The following is a 19,446-nucleotide window of genomic DNA, read 5'->3' on the forward strand; positions in this document are numbered from 1 at the left end:
CTGATTCTAACTTCCTAGGGCGAGCAGACCACGGTAGGCTCGGGAATTCTGGGAGTTGAGATCCACCGTTCTTAAAAATCGCCAAGGTTGAGAATCGCTGCTCTAGGCAAATCTTTTATAGAGCATTTTTCTTTCCGTTTTACATCAGGATAATAACAATAACAATAATAATAATATCAGAGTTGGAAGGGACCTTGGAGGTCTTCTAGTCCAACCCCCTGCCCAGGCAGGAAACCCTACACCATTTCAGACAAATGGCTATCCAACATTTTCTTAAAAATTTCCAGTGTTGGAGCATTTACAACTTCTGCAGGCAAGTCGTTCCACTGATTAATTGTTCTAACTGTCAGGAAATTTCTCCTTAGTTCTAGGTTGCTTCTCTCATTGATTAGTTTCCACCCATTGCTTCTTGTCCTGCCCTCAGGTGCTTTGGAGAACAGCCCGACTCCCTCTTCTTTGTGGCAACCCCTGAGATATCGGAACGCTGCTATCATGTCTCCCCTAGTCCTTCTTTTCATTAAACTAGACATAACCGTTCTTCATATGTTTTAGCCTCCAGTCCCCTAATCATCTTCGTCGCTCTTCTCTGCACTCTTTCTAGAGTCTCAACATCTTTTTTACATCGTGGCGACCAAAACTGAATGCAATATTCCAAGTGTGGCCTTACCAAGGCATTATAAAGTGGTATTAACACATCACGTCATCCTGATTCTCTCTCTCTGTTTATGCAGCCCAGAATTGTGTTGGCTTTTTTGGCAGCTGCTGCACACTGCTGGCTCCTATTTAAATGGTTGTCCACTAGGACTCCAAGATCCCTCTCACAGTTACTACTATTGAGCAAGGTACCACATATCCGGTACCTCTGCATTTTGTTTTTTTGGCCTCAATGTAGAACCTTACTAAATGTAGAACCTTAGGTTTCTCAGGGCAGGCAGGAGTCCAAGTTATGATCAAGAGATTTCTACCTGGATTTTTGATGGGTTTTTGTTTTTCCCCTCTCTCTCTCCGTACAGGCTATTCAGTCTGACCTTGAAAAAACTCATCATGTTGAAGGAGATGGATAAGGACCTCAGTTCGGTCGTGATCGCTGTCAAGCTGCAGGTATGTCATATTGAGGAACGAGGATGTGGCAACTACATGGAGGCCTTAAGAGTCACAGAAGTTACTCACGCTGCGTTGCTTAAGACCGATCTGGTCCAAAGTGGAAAATAGCAATAGTGTCGTGTCCCCCTCCCCCTCCGACGACCGGGTCTAGGAAGTCCGTATCAAGCGTGGCCACGAAGCCTCTGCAGCTTTGCCAAATTCCTTCCAGGTTTCTCAGGGCAGGGCAGGAGTCCAAGTTGTGACTTCAGCAAACTAGAGGAGACTTTGCTTGACTCAAGGTTGGAATGCCAAAATCAGGTCCTTTATAGAGGCTGTGTGTGCTCCATGACTCAGCATTTATCCAGGCCTGCCCCACCCTTCCTTCTGCTGGCGTCGCCTCTCAGATCTCCGGAAGCGAGGGTCCACCCACTCTGAATTGTTTTCAGCTGGATCTGCTGTCGGTGTCTGGGAAAGGGAAGGGTCAGAGGGAGCAGGTCCGGGTAATTGCACCACTTGGCTGACTTCCTGCTCTGACGGCTCGAAGGAACACACACTGTATGAGTGAGCTGTATGGGGTTTCTGTTTTCACTCCCTGACTCCTCTCCGGGCATGAGACCAGGGCTGGGGGGCTGGAGGTATGACAGGCCATTCATCTTCATTATCAGACTCGGAGTCTGATAACAGGCCCGGGAGGAGACGGGAGGGGCCCGGCTGAGGAGGACGAGGCACAACAAATAGCTCTTAAACTTATATACCGCTTCACAGTGCTTTCCAGCCCTCTCTAAGCGGTTTAAAGAATCACCGTATCGTCCCCAACAATCTGGGTCCTCTTTTGACCTTGGAAGGATGGAAGGCTGAGTCAACCTTGAGCCGGCCAGGATCGAACTCCTGGCAGTCGGTAGAGTTAACCTGCAACCCTTTACTCTTAAGCACTGAGAAGGAAGCAGTGGCGAAATCCAGATTTTTTTTACTACCGGTTCTGTGAGCGTGGCTTGGTTGGCGTGGCTTGGCTTGGTGGCCGTTGCAGGGGAAGGATACTGCAAAATCCCCATTCCTTCCCGACTCTTGGGGGAAGGATATGCAAAATCTCCATTCCCATCCCACTCTGGGACCAGCCAGAGGTGGTATTTGCCGGTTCTCTGAACTACTCAAAAGTTCCGCTACCGGTTCTCCGAACTGCTGAAAATTTCTGCTACCAGTTCTCCAGAACCTGCTGGATTTCACAGAAAGAAGGAAATTTGGGGCTCAATTGTCGTACGTTGAGGACGTACCTGTACCTCTCAACCATTCCACTGGGTTAGATAGCAAGAGGGAAAAAAATCTGGGGGACATAATTTTTACCAAGATAATATAACTTTACCGAAGTTTCCATATGGGTACAGAAGTAGAAAAGCCAGCTCTAACGATTTCGCGCGCAAACAGCGGAAGGAAAACTTTCTCTTTTTCCCCAACCACTTGCACTCTCTCAGTTTTTTTTATGAGAGCGGTCTGTCTGCTTCGGCCTTTCCCAGCTGGCAACCTTGAGGTGTCAGGTCTGTCTCGGGCTTCCAGTTGGCACCCTTGTGTTCCAAATTTCCCTCCCAAAAACCTCCCTACCCTTCCAGCGCCTTCCCTCCCTCCACTCCATTAACAGTCGTGTGGTTGCAAAACCGAGACAGCCTAGCGAGTCAACCATGACTCCTACCTGTAATCTACCCAGGGGTGGGCTTCACGAATTTTAGCAAGGGATTCTCTGCCCAGTTGCTGGGTGGGCGTGGCCATGGAGGGTGTGGCCTCCTGCACCAAGGCGGAGGGGGCGTTTTTGCCCTCCCCAGGCTCCAGAGTCTTTCCTCCAGCTTCCGGGAGGGGGAAAACAGCCTCCCCAGGCTCCGGAGGCCCTCTGGAAGGCGAGAAACGGGCTCATTTCCGGCCTTCCCGAACTTCCGGTAGGCCCGTTTTTCGCGCTCCCCGAGCCTCCGCGCATGCCCTGCACTTACCTGCATCCAAAACGGGCCGCGTGGGGACTCCAGGGAGGGGAGGGGTGGGCGGGGCCAGCCAGGAGTGGGATTTGGGGGGTTCTCCAAACTGCACAGAATCTCAGCTACAGGTTCTGCCGAACCCCCAGCAAGCCCACCTCTGAATATTCGGGGGCTCCGATCCTAGGACCGTCAGGGCCTTTTCTAGCAGACAAACTGACCCACACCTCTTGCAGGGTTCAAAGCGCATCCTGAGGTCCAACGAGATTGTGTTGCCGGTCAGCGGACTCGTGGAAACGGAACTTCAGCTGACTTTCTCGTTACAGGTAAGAGCTTCTTTGGCGGAATTCCGCTAAACATCGGGACTTAATAACGCGCCGACAGAGAAGAATATTTGTAGCTCGGGGTTGAAGTGAGGGCTCCTGGGTGCTCTCTGAGCTGGGTGGTTTCTTTGCCGACGTTTCGTGAACCAACTAGGTAACGTTATCAGTGCTAGAAGGGAGTAGAGTTTGCTAGAGGGCAGGGGAGGAGGAGGACTGTGGGGTCCGTGGTGCTCTCTGAGCTGGGTGGTTTTCTTGCAGACGTTTCATGACCCAACTAGATAACATCATCCGTGCTAGTAGGGGCATTTGTAGCAAACTCTACTCTCTCTCTGTGTGTGTGTGTATGTGTAGATGTGTGTTATGTATGTGCATGGGTAGATATATACTTTCTTTTGAGAGCAGGCAACAGAATTTCATTTTTAACATGTGCCGGTTTGCTCACAGTAAAAAATGACAATAAAGCTTCTCTCCTCTCCTCTCCTCTCTTCTGGTTTATCTTCTCTTCTCTTCTCTCTTCTGGTTTCTTCCCTCTTTTCTGTCTTCTCTTCTCTTCTCTTCTCTTCCCTTCTGGTTTCTTCCCTCTTTTCTTTCATCTGGGTTCTCTCCTCTCCTCTCTTCTGGTTTCTTCCCTCTTTTCTGTCTTCTCTTCTCTTCTCTTCTCTTCTCTTCTCTTCTCTTCTCTTCTCTCTCTTCTCTTCTCTTCTCTTCTCTTCTTCTTCCCTTCCCTTCCTTCCCTTCCTTCTGGTTTCTTCCTCTTTTCTCTTCTCTCTCTTCTTCTCTTCTCTCTCTTCTGGTTTCTTCCCTCTTTTCTGTCTTCTCTTCTCTTCTCTTCTCTTCTCTTCTCTTCTCTTCTCTTCTCTTCTCTTCTCTTCTCTTCTCCCTTCTGGTTTCTTCCCTCTTTTCTCTCATCTGGCTTCTCTCCTCTCCTCTCTTCTGGTTTCTTCCCTCTTTTCTGTCTCCTCTCCTCTCCTCTCCTCTCTTTTTATCTTTCCTTCCCCTGCCTTTCTTTCCGCAGTACCCCCACTTCCTGAAGCGAGACGCCAACAAACTGCAGATCATGTTACAGAGAAGGAAGCGGTACAAAAACCGGACTTTCCTAGGCTACAAAACTTTGGCTGTGGGCCTGATCAACATGGCCGAGGTAGGCGAGGCAGATGGGAAGGTCCAGACAGGGCAAATGACCATCTGGCTTTCTCCCTCCCTTCCCCCCCCCCTCTCTCTCAGCATTTTGCTCATGGTTTTTAAGCTTTCGGGGACACACACACACGGTGGTAATTTGGCCTTTTGTTTGTCGTTGGCAGGTCATGCAGCACCCGAGCGAGGGGGCCCTGATCTTGGGACTGCACAGCAACGCGAAAGACGTCTCGGTTCCCGTGGCCGAAATCAAAATCTACTCCCTGTCCAGCCAGCCCATCGACCACGAAGGACTCAAGTCCAAATTATCAGGTGCGGGCAAGTCCTCGACTGACGGCCATGCATGCATTTAGCGTCGGTTCGGAGCTGCAACAGTGCCGAAAGTAATGTCTCGCCACCAGTCCTGATGCTTAATGACCGTCAGAGGCTTCCCGGTGGGATCAAAATTCAGGGGCGGCGTGTATTTACAAAGGTCACACCATCCTCTGTGGGTTTGTGTGACGATGGCCATTCGCGACCGTCCTCGCTGGTTTTTCGAACGACGGGGGGAAAGCAGGATTCATTCAACGGCTGCGGGGGATCGGCTTCACCTGCCGCGACGCTTTGCTTGGCAAAAGAGACGGCAAAAATCAAGGCAGGCCATGAGAGGCACGAAAGCTTTGTTTGATCATCTGGGCTTGCTTCCTAGATCGCTCCCCTGACATTGATAACTACTCCGAGGAGGAAGAAGAGAGCTTCTCGTCCGAGCAAGAAGGGAGCGATGATCCCCTGCACGGGCAGGTGAGTCGAGCATCCGTCTTGCCGGGATGAAAACTTTTAACCAAGGAGAGAAGCAACATGGAACTTACTTAAGGAGGAATTTCCTGATAATTGGAACAATTGACCAGTGGAACGGCTTGCCACTAGAAGTTGCAGGGGGGGGGGCTCCAGCACTGAAGGTTTTTAACAAGAGTCTGGACAGCCATCCGTCTGTAATGGTACAGGGTCTCCTGCTTGAGCTGGGGGAAAGAAGGAAGGGAGGGAGGGAGGGAGGAAGGAAGGAAGGAATAGAACATGAGGGAGGGAAGGAAGGAAGGAAGGAAGGAAGGAAGGAAGGAAGGAAGGAAGGAAGGAAGGAAGGAAGGAAGGAAGGAAACCCTACACCATTCTGGACAAATGGCTGCCTAATCTCTCCTTGAAAACCTTCAGTGATGGAGCCCCCTGCGACTTCTAGTGGCAAGCCATTCCACTGGTTTAATTGTTCTAACTGTCAGGAAATTCCTCCTTAGTTCTAGGTTGCTTCTCTCCTTGATTAGTCTCCATCCTTGGCTGTTTTCCTTGGGGTTGTTGGTCATTGCAGACCGGGGTCTTATTTTCGGGGGAGAAACACGGTAGCAGTGAAAATTCTGACCCCCAAGTGTGGTCGTAAGTCAAGGACGACCCCTAGATCTCTCACCTTTGGGGTTTGGCTTGTTTTAAAAAGAAACAAAAAAAAAACGACAACACAAAAACTCTGGGTTTGGAAGCTGCTTGAATTCTGCTTGAACAGCTTCTCCGTTTTCTCCCGGCAGGATTTGTTCTACGAAGACGACGATCTTAGGAAGGTGAAAAAACCCAGGCGGAAACTCACCTCCACTTCAATCACTCGGGTGAGTCATGCTGGACGTTGCACCGTAGCCCTTAGACTTACTATACAGCTTCACAGGGCTTTGACAGCCCTCTCTCAAAAGCGGTTTACAGAGCCACTGGTGGCTCAACAGAATAAAGCAATCTGTTATTAACAGCAGCTGCTTGCAATTACTGCAAGTTCAAGTCCCACCAGGCCCAAGGTTGACTCAGCCTTCCATCTTTTATAAGGTAGGTAAAATGAGGACCCAGATTGTTGGGGGCAATAAAAATTGACTTTGTATATAATATACAAATGGATGAAGACTATTGCTTAACACAGTGTAAGCCGCCCTGAGTCTTCGGAGAAGGGCGGGATATAAATTCAAATTTAAAAAAAACAACAATCCGGGTCCTCCTTTTACCGACCTTGGAAGGGTGGAAGGCTGAGTCGACCTTGAGCCGGTCAGGATCGAACTCCTGGCAGTCGGTAGAGCCTGCAGGGCTGCATTCTTACCACTGGGAAGGAAGGAATGACGGAGGGAGGGAGGGAAGAAAGGAAGGAATAGAACATGAAGGAAGGAAGGAAGAGAGGAAGGAAGGAAGGAAGGAAGGAAGGAAGGAAGGAAGGAAGGAAGGAAGAGAGGAAGAGAGGAAGGAAGGGAACATGAGGGAAGGAAAGAATAACGGAAGGAAGGAGGGGAGGGAGGGAGGGAAAGAAGGAAGGAGGGAGGGAAGGAAGGAATAGAACATGAGGAAGGGAAGGAAGGAAGGAAGGAATAGAACATGAGGGAAGGAAGGAAGGAATAGAACATGAAGGAAGGAAGGAAGGAAGGAATAGAACATGAGGGAAGGAAGGAAGGAAGGAAGGAAAAGAGCATGAGGGAGGAAGGAAAGGAAGGAAGGAAGGAATAGAACATGAGGGAGGAAAGGAAGGAAGGAAGGAAGGAAAAGAGCATGAGGGAGGAAGGAAGGAAGGGTGCATGAGGGAAGGAAGAAAGGAATAGAACATGAGGGAGGAAAGGAAGGAAGGAAAAGAGCATGAGGGAGGAAGGAAAGGAAGGAAGGAAGGGTGCATGAGGGAAGGAAGAAAGGAATAGTACATGAGGGAGGAAAGGAAGGAAGGAAGGAAGGAGGGGAAAGAGCATGAGGGAGGAAGGAAAGGAAGGAAGGAAGTGTGCATGAGGGAAGAAAGAAAGGAATAGAACATGAGGGAGGGAAGGAAGGAAGGAATACAGAATGGGGGAGGAAGAGAGGGAGGGAGGAAGGCATAGAGCCTGAGGGAAGGAAGGAAAGAAGGTTTATTTGGTTGTGGCTTCATGCGATCGGCGCATGAAGGCCGCAGGACTGTTTTTCCCTCCTGGGGAAGTTCCGTCTTCGCACATCCCTGTGTTCTTGCTCATTGGGGGAGGGGCCTGAGAGAGGAGTATTCCACATTTGAGGGGCTGCCCCAAAGAGGAGTGGGGGTCAATTTATTTTCCGATGCACCAAAAGGCAGAACAAGAAACCACGGATGGGAACTAATCCAGGAGAGAAGCAACCTGGAACGAAGGAGAAACTTCCCAGCGGCGAGAATAATGAACCAGTGGAACAGCTTGCCACCAGAAGTTGTGGGTGCTCCACCGCTGGAGGTTTTTAAGGAGAGACTGGAGAGCCGTTCGTCTGAAACGGCCTAGGGTTTCCTGCTTGAGCAGGGGGTTGGACTAGAAGACCTCCGAGGTCCCTTTCCAGCTCTATTGTATTCTAGCAAAATTCCGGGCTAGACAGGAGCCCGAACTCTTTTTTTAAGTTCCATACAAATTATTATACCGGCTTTTGTGTGTCCGTTTTGTGTTTTGCTTTGGGGTGGGAGGAAGCATTAGCCGTCCGCGTTGCCAAACTTTGGCTTCTCTTGGCCCGAGTCCCTCAGCCGGCGGCTCTCTTCCTAACAAGCAAACAATTTCTCTTTTTCACAGCAGCCAAATATTAAGCAGAAGTTTGTGGCTTTACTGAAAAGGTTCAAAGTCTCGGACGAGGTAAGCGGGGCGAGAGTTTATAAGGGGGAAGGTTCCGGCAGGTGGGATATTTCTATTTCGCTCACCTGACTGTAAAAACAAAATAAAAATCCGTCTGGGCTGGGTGGAGCGGATTTCTTTGCCATGTAGATTTTGTATGGGGAGAGGCGGGGTGGGAACCCTGATTGCCTGAGACGTAGAGAGGAGGTTTTGGGGGGCTTTTATGTCCTCGTGCAAACACAGAAGGGGGGGTTAGTTGGTGGTAGCTTCGTGCGAGCTTCTGGTTACAAATTACGGTTTTGACGCATGTGAGGCCAAACCCATAGAGGGTGCTGGAAAATCCCATCGAGTCCCAATTCTTTAGTTGCTGATGGACAGAATCTTGCCAGACTAAAGCGATCACCTTTTAACACATTGTTTCTCAACTTCGTCAGCTTGTTGAATGGACTTCAAGTCCCAGAATTCTCCTTCCTTCTTTCCTTCTTTCCTTCCTTCCCTCCCTCCCTCCCTCCCTTTTCCTTCCCTTCTTTTCCCCTTCCTTCCTTCCTTCCTCCCTCCCTCTCTCTTTCTCTTTCCCTTCTTTTCCTCTTCCTTCTTTCCTCCTTCCTTCCTTCCTCCCTCCCTCTTTCCCTTCTCTTCTTTTCTCCTCCCTCCCTCTTTCTCTTTCTCTTTCCTTCCCTTCTTTTCTCCTTCCTTCCTTCCTTCCTTCCATTCTTCCTTCCTCCCTCCCTCCCTCCCTCCCTCTTTCTCTTTCCCTTCCCTTCTTTTCTCCTTCCTCCCTCCTTCCCCAGCCACAATTATTTGTTTAACAATCCCCTCAAGAAAGTAAAAAAAATGGGTGCAACTCACTCAACAATGGCCTGGCTTAGTATCCTATAGTATCCTTAGTATCCTATTCCGGTGCCCTGTAAGCTGAGTTGCCCACCCACCCACCCACTCGGCTTAAAACGAAGGCGTGAAAACATTTTCCCCGGAAGCGTTGAGCCCCCATCCTGACCGCGAAGCCTTTTTCTCTACCAGGTGGGCTTCGGCTTAGAACACGTTTCTCGGGAACAGATCCGGGAGGTGGAAGAAGACTTGGATGAGCTTTACGACAGCTTGGAGATGTACAATCCCAGCGACAGCGGTCCCGAGATGGAGGATACGGAGAGCATCCTGAGCACACCCAAGCCCAAACTCAAGTAAGCGCAGCGAGGGAGGCTGGGAAATGGAGGGGAGGGGGCTGAACAGAGGAAGCAGCGTCCTTCCCTTACGTCTGCCCACCGTCTTAACCCTCTCATGAAATGTCCCAAGGAATGAGATTTGGAGAGGAACTAACAGGGTACACTCAAGGATTTTTATGAGCCGCGGTGGCCCCAGTGGTTAGAGTGCAGTCCTGCAGGCTACTTCCGCTGACTGCCGGCTGACTGCAATTTGGCAGTTCGAATCTCACCAGGCTGAAGGTTGACTCAGCCTTCCGAGGTGGGTAAAATGAGGAGCCAGATTGTTGGGGGGGCAAGAGGCTGACTCTGTAAACCGCTTAGAGAGGGCTGTAAAGCACTGTGAAGCGGTATATAAATCTAAGTGCTATTGCGAGAGAGAGAGAGAGAAAGAGAGAGAGATACCGAAGACACAGATAAATATATGAGATGGTAAATAGGTAGGTAGGTAAGTAGGTAGGTAGGTAGATAGATAGATAGATAGATAGATAGATAGATAGATAGATAGATAGATAGATAGATGAGAGAGAGAGAGAGAGAGAGAGAGAGAGAGAGAGAGATGATAGATGATTGATAGATAGATAGATAGAAATAGGATAGATGATAGATAGATAGATAGATAGATAGATAGATAGATAGATAGATAGATAGATAGATAGATAGATAGAATACGATACAGAAGACACAGATAGATACACGAAAATGGTAGGTAGGTAGGTAGGTAGATGATACATAGATATACAGATATACTAATGGAGATTGATAGTTAGAATAGAATAGAATAGAATAGAATAGAATAGAATTTTATTGGCCAAGTGTGAATGGACACACAAGGAATTTGTCTTGGTGCATATGCTCTCAGTGTACATAAAAGAAAAGATACGTTCATCAAGGTACAACATTTACAACACAATTGATGATCAATGTATCAATATAAATCATAAGGATTGCCAGCAACAAGTTATAGTCATACAGTCATAAGTGGAAAGAGATTGGTGATGGGAACTATGAAACGATTAATAGTAGTGCAGATTCAGTAAATAGTCTGACAGTGTTGAGGGAATTATTTGTTTAGCAGAGTGATGGCCTTCGGGGAAAAACTGTTCTTGTGTCTAGTTGTTCTGGTGTGCAGTGCTCTATAGCGTCGTTTTGAGGGTAGGAGTTGAAATAGTTTATGTCCAGGATGCGAGGGATCTGCAAATATTTTCACGGCCCTCTTCTTGATTCGTGCAGTATACAGGTCCTCAATGGAAGGCAAGTTGGTAGCAATTATTAGCTAGTTAGGCAGGTAGGTAGGTAGATATAGAGGTAGGTGGGTAGGTAGGTAGGTAGGTAGGTAGATAGATAGATAGATAGATAGATAGATAGATAGATAGATAGATAGATAGATAGATAGATAGATAGATACCGAAGACACAGATAAATACATGAGGTGGTAGGTAGGTAGGTAGGTAGGTAAGTAGGTAGGTAGGTAGATAGATAGATAAGATATAGATATAGATATAGATGTAGGTCTTTGGTTATTTGGGTTTTCTCCCGCGTAAAATTGGAAGTGTCTTGGCGATGTTTCGACGAAGTCTCATTCGTCATCTTCAGGTTTCAGCTTCGTGCCCCTGGCACGAAGCCTGAAGATGACGAATGAGACTTTGTCGAAACGTCACCAAGACACTTCCAATTTTACGCGGGAGAAAACCCGAATAACCAAAGACCTACATACAAACACCCGCGAAAACCTCAGAAAACAAATAGATATAGATATAGATATAGATATAGATATAGATATAGATATAGATATAGATATAGATATAGATATAGATATAGATATAGATGGATGAGCAGTGGTCAGAGTGCAGTACTGCAGGCTACGTCTGCTGACTGCCGTCTGCCTGCAATTTGGCAGTTCAAATCTCACCAGGCTCCAGATTGACTCCGTCTTCCGTCTTTCCGCGGTGGGTAAAACGAGGACCCAGATTGTTGGGGGTGAGAGGCTGACTCTGTAAACCGCTCAGAGAGGGCTATAAAGCCCTGTGAAGTGGTATATAAGTCTAAGGGCTAAAGGCTACCTCCAGGGTGATTTCTAACCCTGTGGTCTTTCCAAAGTTTTCCGTGGGGAAACCCTCTCTTGCTCTTGGGAAAATTTGGGACCATCGTCCATTCCTCTTGGTTTTTGGCAGCCGCTTGACCCCGCTTTGCTCTGTTTCCCAGGCCTTTCTTTGAAGGAATGTCCCAGTCCAGTTCTCAGACAGAAATCGGAAGCTTGAACAGTAAAGGGAGTCTCGGCAAGGACGCCACCAGCCCGGTAAGTTATCAGAAAGAAAACAAAACACAGTAAAAGTGCCACCCGAACTTCAGAAATTATTGCAATTCCAGCAGGAAAATAAAATATGTTTTCCTATCCTGACCAGGCAGCGCTGCATAAGGTAGTCCTTAACTTACAAACATTCATGTAGTGACCGTTCCAAGTTACAACACTAAAAAAAAAAAGTGGCTTATGACAGTTGGTCTCACTTAGCGCCCATTGCGGAATTCCTGCGGGTCGCGTGATCAAAAGTCGGACGCTTGGCAAGTGGCTCGTAGTTATGACGGCTGCAGTGATCCCGTCATCCCCCTTTTTGCGACCTTCTGACGATCAAAGTCAACGATTCAGTTAACAACTGTGGCAAGGGAGGTCATAAAACGGGGCAAAGCTCACTTACCTATCTCACCCAGTAAGGGGAACGTCGGGCTCAATTCTGGCTGTAAGTCAAGGATTACCTATATGCAGCAAACTGCCGCAGACATTACAGGTAAGTTCTCGACTTACGGCAGTTCATTTAGCGACCGTTCAGAGTGAAAAAAAGTGATGTGCAACCATGTTTCATACTTAACGACCGTTGCGGCATCCCCATGGTCACGTGATCAAAATTCGGGCGCTCGGCAAACGACTCGTATTTATGATGGTCGCAGCGTCCCGGGGGAGGAATCACATGATCCTCTTTTGCGACTTTCTGACCAGTCAAGTCAAAGGGGAAGGCCGATTCATTTAACAACGGGGTGACTGACTTATCAACCACAGCGGTTCCATTAACCACTGAGGGGGAAAAAGGTCATAAAACTCGCTTAACAAACTTCTCGCTTAACACCAGAAATGTTGGGCTCAATTGAGGGTCGTAAGTCAAGGACTTCCTGTATATCTTTCTTAAGTAGAGGGGCCTGCCTGCCTCAACGCGAATGTCAACTCGCAAAGACACCCTTGACCTGCTCTCAAGTTGCCATAGGCAAGGGGGGGATGGGAAACCGATGAAGCAGCATGGCAGCCAAAGACAGAAGTACATTCCAGACATCTCTCTCTCAAGGCTGTCTCCCAGGGTTACCCACAGCGGCTGGAGGGGAGTGATCTCTACAGCCCACGAAATTGCTCCCTTGGCAAATGTGATTGATGACACATTCTGGTGGGAGGGGGGAAACAGGGTTGTAATTGGGGCGTAAATTACGTAAGGTCAGAGCTGGCTTCACTTGGGAACCTGCCGACATGAAGCTCCTTAATAACTAACTGGATTTCTTTTGAAGCATTCGTGGGAACCCTGACAACGAACACCTTGAATTGCATTCTTCTGGATATGTGATTTGTTTTTTTTTAAATTTTTAATACCCTTTTTTTTTTCTCCTTCGCATCCGATCCAGATCGAAGCCTCCTCCGGGGACAAACTCAAACCAAATCGGACCAAAAACATGGATGAGAACATCAACGAAACGGAGATTCTGGTAAGCGCTTAGGAAGTAGCGGATTCTCTTTGGTTTCCTTGTGGGGTGGGAGTGGGGGGAAGGAAGTAAAATCAACGCTGAACGTGTCTTTTCCCCGTTTCTCTAGGAAGGGAACGAGCAGGACACTTATGGGGATCTCTCCAACACCTTAATTATCCCCGAAAAAGTCAAGACGCCGATGAAAACGAGCAAAGGGGAGCTTCAAAGCATGGCCTCGCCCAGGTTGGTTTGGTTGACTTCCTTAATTCGCCCTTCGGGCCAGATCAAAGGGCCGAGTTCCAGACCCAAATGATTATTCAAATCTGAGAAAAACAATTTAAAATGGAATTGGTTGAAATACGACTTAAAGTGAAATTGGAATAAAATACAGTTTAAAATGAAATAAACTACAATCATTTTAGATAGACAGGGTTTCCTGCCTAAGCAGGGGGTTGGACTAGAAGACCTCCAAGGTCCCTTCTAACTCTGTTATTCTATTCTATTCTAGACAGACAGATATTATATAAGATTAGATTAGATTAGATTAGATTAGATTAGATTAGATTAGATTAGATTAGATTAGGTAGGTAGGTAGGTAGGTAGGTAGGTAGGTAGGTAGGTAGGTAGATAGATAGATAGATAGATAGATAGATAGATAGATAGATAGATAGATAGATAGATAGATAGATAGATAGATTAGATTAGATTAGATAGATAGATAGATAGATAGATAGATAGATAGATAGATAGATAGATAGATTGACAGATGAGATGAGATAGATAGATACAGACAGATATTAGATTAGATAAATTAGATTAGATTGATTGATTGATTGATTGACAGATGAGATGAGATAGATCAGTAGACAGATATTAGATAGATGAGATTAGATAGATAGATAGATTAACAGATGAGATAGATAGATAGATAGATAGATAGATAGATAGATAGATAGATAGATACAGATATTAGATAGATAAGATTAGATAGATAGATAGATAGATAGATAGATAGATAGATAGACAGATATTAGATTAGATAGATTAGATTAGATTGATTGATTGATAGATTGATTGACAGATGAGATGAGATAGATCGAGAGAAAGATATTAGATAGATGAGATTAGATAGATAGATAGATTAACAGATGAGATAGATAGATAGATAGATAGATAGATAGATAGATAGATAGATAGATAGATAGATAGATAGGCTTGGCTCGAAGGCTCGTAATTTAATTAGGGCATCCGTCGGAACCCTGACAGCTTCGTTTTGTGAATTTTGACTCTGTCCTTGACTTACCATCAAAATTGGGGACGGGAATTTCCACTGCTAAGCAAGGTGGCCGTCAAGGGAGTCAGGCCTTATTTCAAGGCCTTTTTTTTTTTTTGTCCCGGTTCCTAAGTGAATGGCTGCAATTGTTAAGTGAATCGTGCGTTCGTTAAGCGAACCGAGCTTCCTCCATTGACTTTGCTGGTCAGAAACCAGCCAGGAAGCTCCCCAATGGGCCATCACGTGACCTCGGAAGGCTGCAACCATTGGTTGCCAAGTCCCCGAATCTTGATCACATGGCCTTGCGGTGCTGCGACCGTAGTAAATGCGTTCAAGTGCCCAAATTTTGATCACATGACTGGGGAAGCTACGACCGTCCTGAATATGAGGAATGGTTGCAAGTTCCTTTTTTTTCCGGGGCCGTTTTCACTAAACAAACGATCGTAAGTCAAGGACCACTTTTTTTCCCCCCGGCTCCTGTGTCAAGAAGAGGCAACTCAGGCTTCCCCTCCCGTTATTGCGTCGCTTGGATTACCTTCCCTGAGTTTTTACAGCGCTGAATTTATTCACTAACGTGTTTCTTCTGTCGGTGGCAGCAAAATGGACGGCACCGTGCACACACCCCGTCAGAAACGCAGCACCCCGCTCAAGGAACGTCAGCTTTCCAAGCCGCTGAGTGAAAGGACCAACAGCTCCGACAGCGAAAGATCCCCGGATTTATGTCACAGTACACAGGTGAGCTACGACTATGATGCCCCTTCCCGTGGCTCGGTCCCCCCTTCGGCGGATTTTGTGAGAAAGGATGATGATGGTAGGAAAAAGAATTAAACTTCCTCTTTTAAAGCAACTTTCAGTTTGGAGTAAGAATGGAGTGGGGAATATGCTCTGCTGCGCTGTACACCCCTGGTTTCATATTAGAATGAGGTAATGCTCTTCTGGATCTAATGAGTGGGTTTGGAATTTGGGTAGTGCCTTGCTTTTCATGGAGTTGAGTTGGTTTAGCTTGCGTTGCGTTGCGTTTAGTTGGCTTAGCTTGAGTTGAGTTGACTTGTTGAGTTGACTTACCTTTCATTGAATTGAGTTGAGTTGGCTTAACTTGCCTTGCGTTGAGTTGATGTTGAGTTAGGTTGGCTTGACTTTCGTTGAGTTGAGTTGAATTGAGTTGGCTTAGCTTGCCTTGCCTTGACTTGACTTGAGTTGACTTGTTAAGTTGACTTACCTTTCACTGAATTGAGTTGAGTTGGCTTAACTTGCCTTGCATTGAGTTGATGTTGAGTTAGGTTGGCTTGGCTTTTGTTGAGTTGAGTTGAATTGAGTTGGCTTAGCTTGCCTTGCCTTGCCTTGAGTTGAGTTGACTTGTTGAGTTGACTTACCTTTCACTGAATTGAGTTGAGTTGGCTTAACTTGCCTTGCATTGAGTTGATGTTGAGTTAAGTTGGCTTGGCTTTCGTTGAGTTGAGTTGAATTGAGTTGGCTTAACTTGCCTTGCATTGAGCTTAGTTGACTTGTTGAGTTGAGTGTATTGAATTGAGTTGGCTTAATTTGCCTTGCATTGAGCTGAGTTGACATGTTGAGTTGAGTTGCCTTGACTTTCATTGAGTTGAGTTAAGTTAAATTGAGTTGGCTTAACTTGCTTTGCATTGAGTTGAGTTGAGTTGATTTGTTGAGTTGAGTTGCCTTGCCTTTCATTGAGTTGAGTTGGCTTACATTGCCTTGTATTGAGCGAGTTGACTTGTTGAGTCGAGTTGACTTGTTGAATTGCATTGAATTGCCTTTCATTGAGTTGAGTTGGCTTACATTGCCTTGTATTGAGTTGACTTGTTGAGTTGAGTTGCCTTGCCTTTCATTGAGTTGAGTTGGCTTAACTTGCCTTGCATTGAGATGAGTTGACTTGTTGAGTGGAATGTTAGAGAGTGTCCTCTGGATGAGCTTTTCTTGACTGGCTCTGTTTCCGAAGCAGTCAGACAGCAAGTTGCAACAACCTTCAGAGTTCCCATTGGATGAAGATTTTGTGAAAATCTTACACGAAAATCACAGCTAGTACTCCTAGGTGTGCTGCTTGCATGGACTCCTCCAAAGTCCTTCGGGAGAAGTCCTTCGGGAGAAGGGCGGTATAGAAATTAAATTATTATTATTATTATTATTATTATTATTATTATTATTATTATTATTATTATTATTATTATTATTATTATTATTATTATTATTAAAGGATTGGCAGCCCTTCAAAACTTACTTGCTTTTCTCCACCCAGATTCCTCGCAAGGTCGTTTACGACCAGTTGAATCAGATCCTCGTGTCGGATGCTGCACTGCCCGAAAATGTGATATTGGTGAACGCCGTGGATTGGCAAGGCCAGGTAAGTCACCGGTTCTCCCTGTATCTCTTTATGGCAACCGGCCGGCAAAAGTTGATGGTGATTTGGGAAATTATTATGTCATGACTTTTGCTGAAATCCAATTCCGCTTCTCAAACATGAAGACCTGGAAGGCCATTGTGTGTGTGCCTGCACACAGGTGTCACCTAGTGGGGTCACGAAACCTCTGTGAGAAAACCACCAAACTCCGAGAGGACCAAGGACACTACATTTCAACACCAAGCGGCCAATATTCTCCTTTATTGTGTCACTTGTCCTCCTCCATCTTTCCTGAATCTTCACGCCCCCCCGGTTTTGTGTTAGCATTCTAGGCTCACGACCCCAGTATTCGGGGAGCTGTTGAATTCATAAAAGAGATTCGGGTTAATATCAGGGTTCCAAGTAACATCCCCAACGAAAGAAAACTCAGAGGCTAAAAGTCCCTCAAAGTTCCATTTTAGTAAAGGTAAAGGTTCCCCTCGCACATATGTGCTAGCCGTTCCCAACTCTAGGGGGCGATGCTCATCTCTGTTTCAAAGCCGAAGAGCCAGCGCTGTCCGTGGCCGTCTCTGTGGTCATGTGGCCGGCATGACTCAACGTCAAAGGCGCACGGAACGCTGTGACCTTCCCACCAAAGTTGATTCCTATTTTTCTACTTGCATTTTTTTTTAATGTGCTTTCGAACTGCTAGGTTGGCAGAAGCTGGGACAAGTCACGGGAGCTCACCCCATTACGCGGCACTAGGGATTCAAACCGCTGAACTTCCAACCTTTCGATCGATAAGCTCAGCGTCTTAGCCACTGAACCATCGTGGATAGATAGATAGATAGATAGATAGATAGATAGATAGATAGATAGATAGATAGATAGATAGATAGATAGGTAGATTGTATATAACATTGGCACACCTGGGAAAACCCAAATCTGAAAGCTTCCAGGTTTTCCCCACCCAAAAGAAAGTCCAAGTCCCTGCCCAGCATCCACATGTCCATCACATGGCCCAATCCATGCACCGTCCGAACTGGAGATGCCTCCCAGTCACACCACTCCAGATGCAGGGCAGGATGTCCTTGACTCTCTGAGAAAGGAATGTTATTATGATTACATATATATATATATCACCCCAGCTGGATACAATCCCCCCCCCCTTCCATTTTCCCACAGTAGTAAATGTGGCAGGCCTGAAGGCCCAATGAAAAAGATGGCTTCCAGGCCTGACAGATCGATTAATCATCAGGAAGTGGTTTTGCACAGCAGCCGTATCAGTCCTGCCTCCGGCCTGACTGCATCCTCTCTCTTTTTTTGTTTCTAGTACGTCGCGGATCTCCTCCAGGATCAGAAGAAGCCCGTGGTTTGTACCTGCTCCACGGTTGAAGTGCAAGCCGTCCTCTCTGCCCTCCTCACCCGGATCCAGAGATAGTGAGTTCACCAAAAGTCCCCTCGGTCACTTGTGCCTGTGTCATGATTGGCAGTTTTTAGGAGGAGGGTTGATAGGTTATAACATCCTGGTCCTGATTGGAGGTTCTCTCTGTTACAAAGAGAGGCTGGACTACAGATTCCCCCCCATCAATCTGTCTGTCAATCTGTCTGTCGGTCTGTCTGTCTATCTATCTATCTATCTATCTATCAGTCTTTCTGTCTGTCTCTGTCTGTCTATCTATCTATTTATCTATCTATCTACCTACCTACCTACCTACCTATCTATCTGTCTGTCTGTCTGTCTGTCTACCTACCTCTATCTATCTATCTATCTATCTCTATCTATCTATCTATCTATCTCTATCTATCTATCTATCTATCTATCTATCTATCTATCTATCTATATCTATCTATCTATCTATCTATCCTATCAATTGTATTATCTATCTATCTATCTATCTATCTATCTATCTATCTTTCTATCTTTCTGTCTGTCTCAGTCTGTCTATCTATCTATTTATCTATCTATCTATCTACCTACCTACCTATCTATCTGTCTGTCTGTCTACCTACCTACCTACCTCTCTCTTTATCTATCTATCTATCTATCTATCTATCTATCTATCTATCTATCTATCTATCTATCTATCTATCTATCTATCTATCTATCTATCTATCTATCTATCTATCTATCTATCTATCTATCTATCTATCTATCCTATTGATTGTATTATCTATCTAGCTACCTACCTACCTACCTATCTATCTATCTGTCTTATTTCTGTAATTCTACTCTATCATTCTCATCTATATCTATCTGTATCTATCTATCTACCGTGTTTTTCCAAAAATAAGATTATATTTCTTACATTTTTTTGATCACTGAAATAAGCGAGTTGATAACTACTTGGGACTTCTCTGCGAATGAACAGAATTCACAGCTGTTGCGATAAAAGAGGGTTACATGTAAAATTTGTTACTACCGGTTCGGGTAGTAACCGGGTGTGGCTTGGTGGGGGGCAGGTTAATGTGACTGGGTGGGCGTGGCCAACTTTTTAAAAAAAAAACTTTTAAAAGCATTTTTTCTACAACCTCTTTGGCCGATCCCAGCTGAGTTGCCTGATCCTCAGAACCTTTTAAAAACATTTTTTTTTTACAACTTCTTCGGCCGAAGAGATTGTAGAAAAAAAATGCTTTTAAAGGGTTCTGAGATCCCAGCTGAGTCATTGGAGGCTTTTTTTTTTACTTTTAAAAGCATTTTATCAGCCGAAGAAAAAATGCTTTTAAAAGTTTAAAAAAAAAACAACCCTCTGATGACTGCGTGGCTCAGCTGGGGCGGGATGGGGAAGGGCAGGGATTTTTGCTACCAGTTCTCCGAACCATCCGCCGCCATCGCTACCGGA

The 19,446-nt window shown here is 46.0% G+C and overlaps 1 protein-coding gene across 4 annotated transcripts in view; it reads left to right on the plus strand.

Moving 5' to 3' along the window:
• PACS1 (phosphofurin acidic cluster sorting protein 1) overlaps positions 1–19,446 on the plus strand; it is a 61,852-nt gene that overhangs the window by 25,131 nt on the left and 17,275 nt on the right. For 3 of the 4 annotated variants that reach the window (XM_058160405.1, XM_058160407.1, XM_058160409.1), the window contains exons 2-15: positions 1,014–1,101; positions 3,275–3,364; positions 4,377–4,502; positions 4,663–4,807; positions 5,184–5,275; positions 6,046–6,123; positions 8,035–8,094; positions 9,094–9,254; positions 11,478–11,571; positions 12,936–13,016; positions 13,123–13,238; positions 14,865–15,003; positions 16,523–16,627; positions 17,937–18,043. In XM_058160405.1, the coding sequence (XP_058016388.1) occupies positions 1,014–1,101; positions 3,275–3,364; positions 4,377–4,502; positions 4,663–4,807; positions 5,184–5,275; positions 6,046–6,123; positions 8,035–8,094; positions 9,094–9,254; positions 11,478–11,571; positions 12,936–13,016; positions 13,123–13,238; positions 14,865–15,003; positions 16,523–16,627; positions 17,937–18,043 (1,482 nt within the window). The remainder of the gene's footprint in view (positions 1–1,013; positions 1,102–3,274; positions 3,365–4,376; positions 4,503–4,662; positions 4,808–5,183; positions 5,276–6,045; positions 6,124–8,034; positions 8,095–9,093; positions 9,255–11,477; positions 11,572–12,935; positions 13,017–13,122; positions 13,239–14,864; positions 15,004–16,522; positions 16,628–17,936; positions 18,044–19,446) is intronic. The other variant, XM_058160406.1, reaches the window with a different exon arrangement.

This window comes from Ahaetulla prasina, chromosome 17 (genome assembly GCF_028640845.1).
Source record: "Ahaetulla prasina isolate Xishuangbanna chromosome 17, ASM2864084v1, whole genome shotgun sequence".
NCBI lineage: Eukaryota > Metazoa > Chordata > Lepidosauria > Squamata > Colubridae > Ahaetulla > Ahaetulla prasina.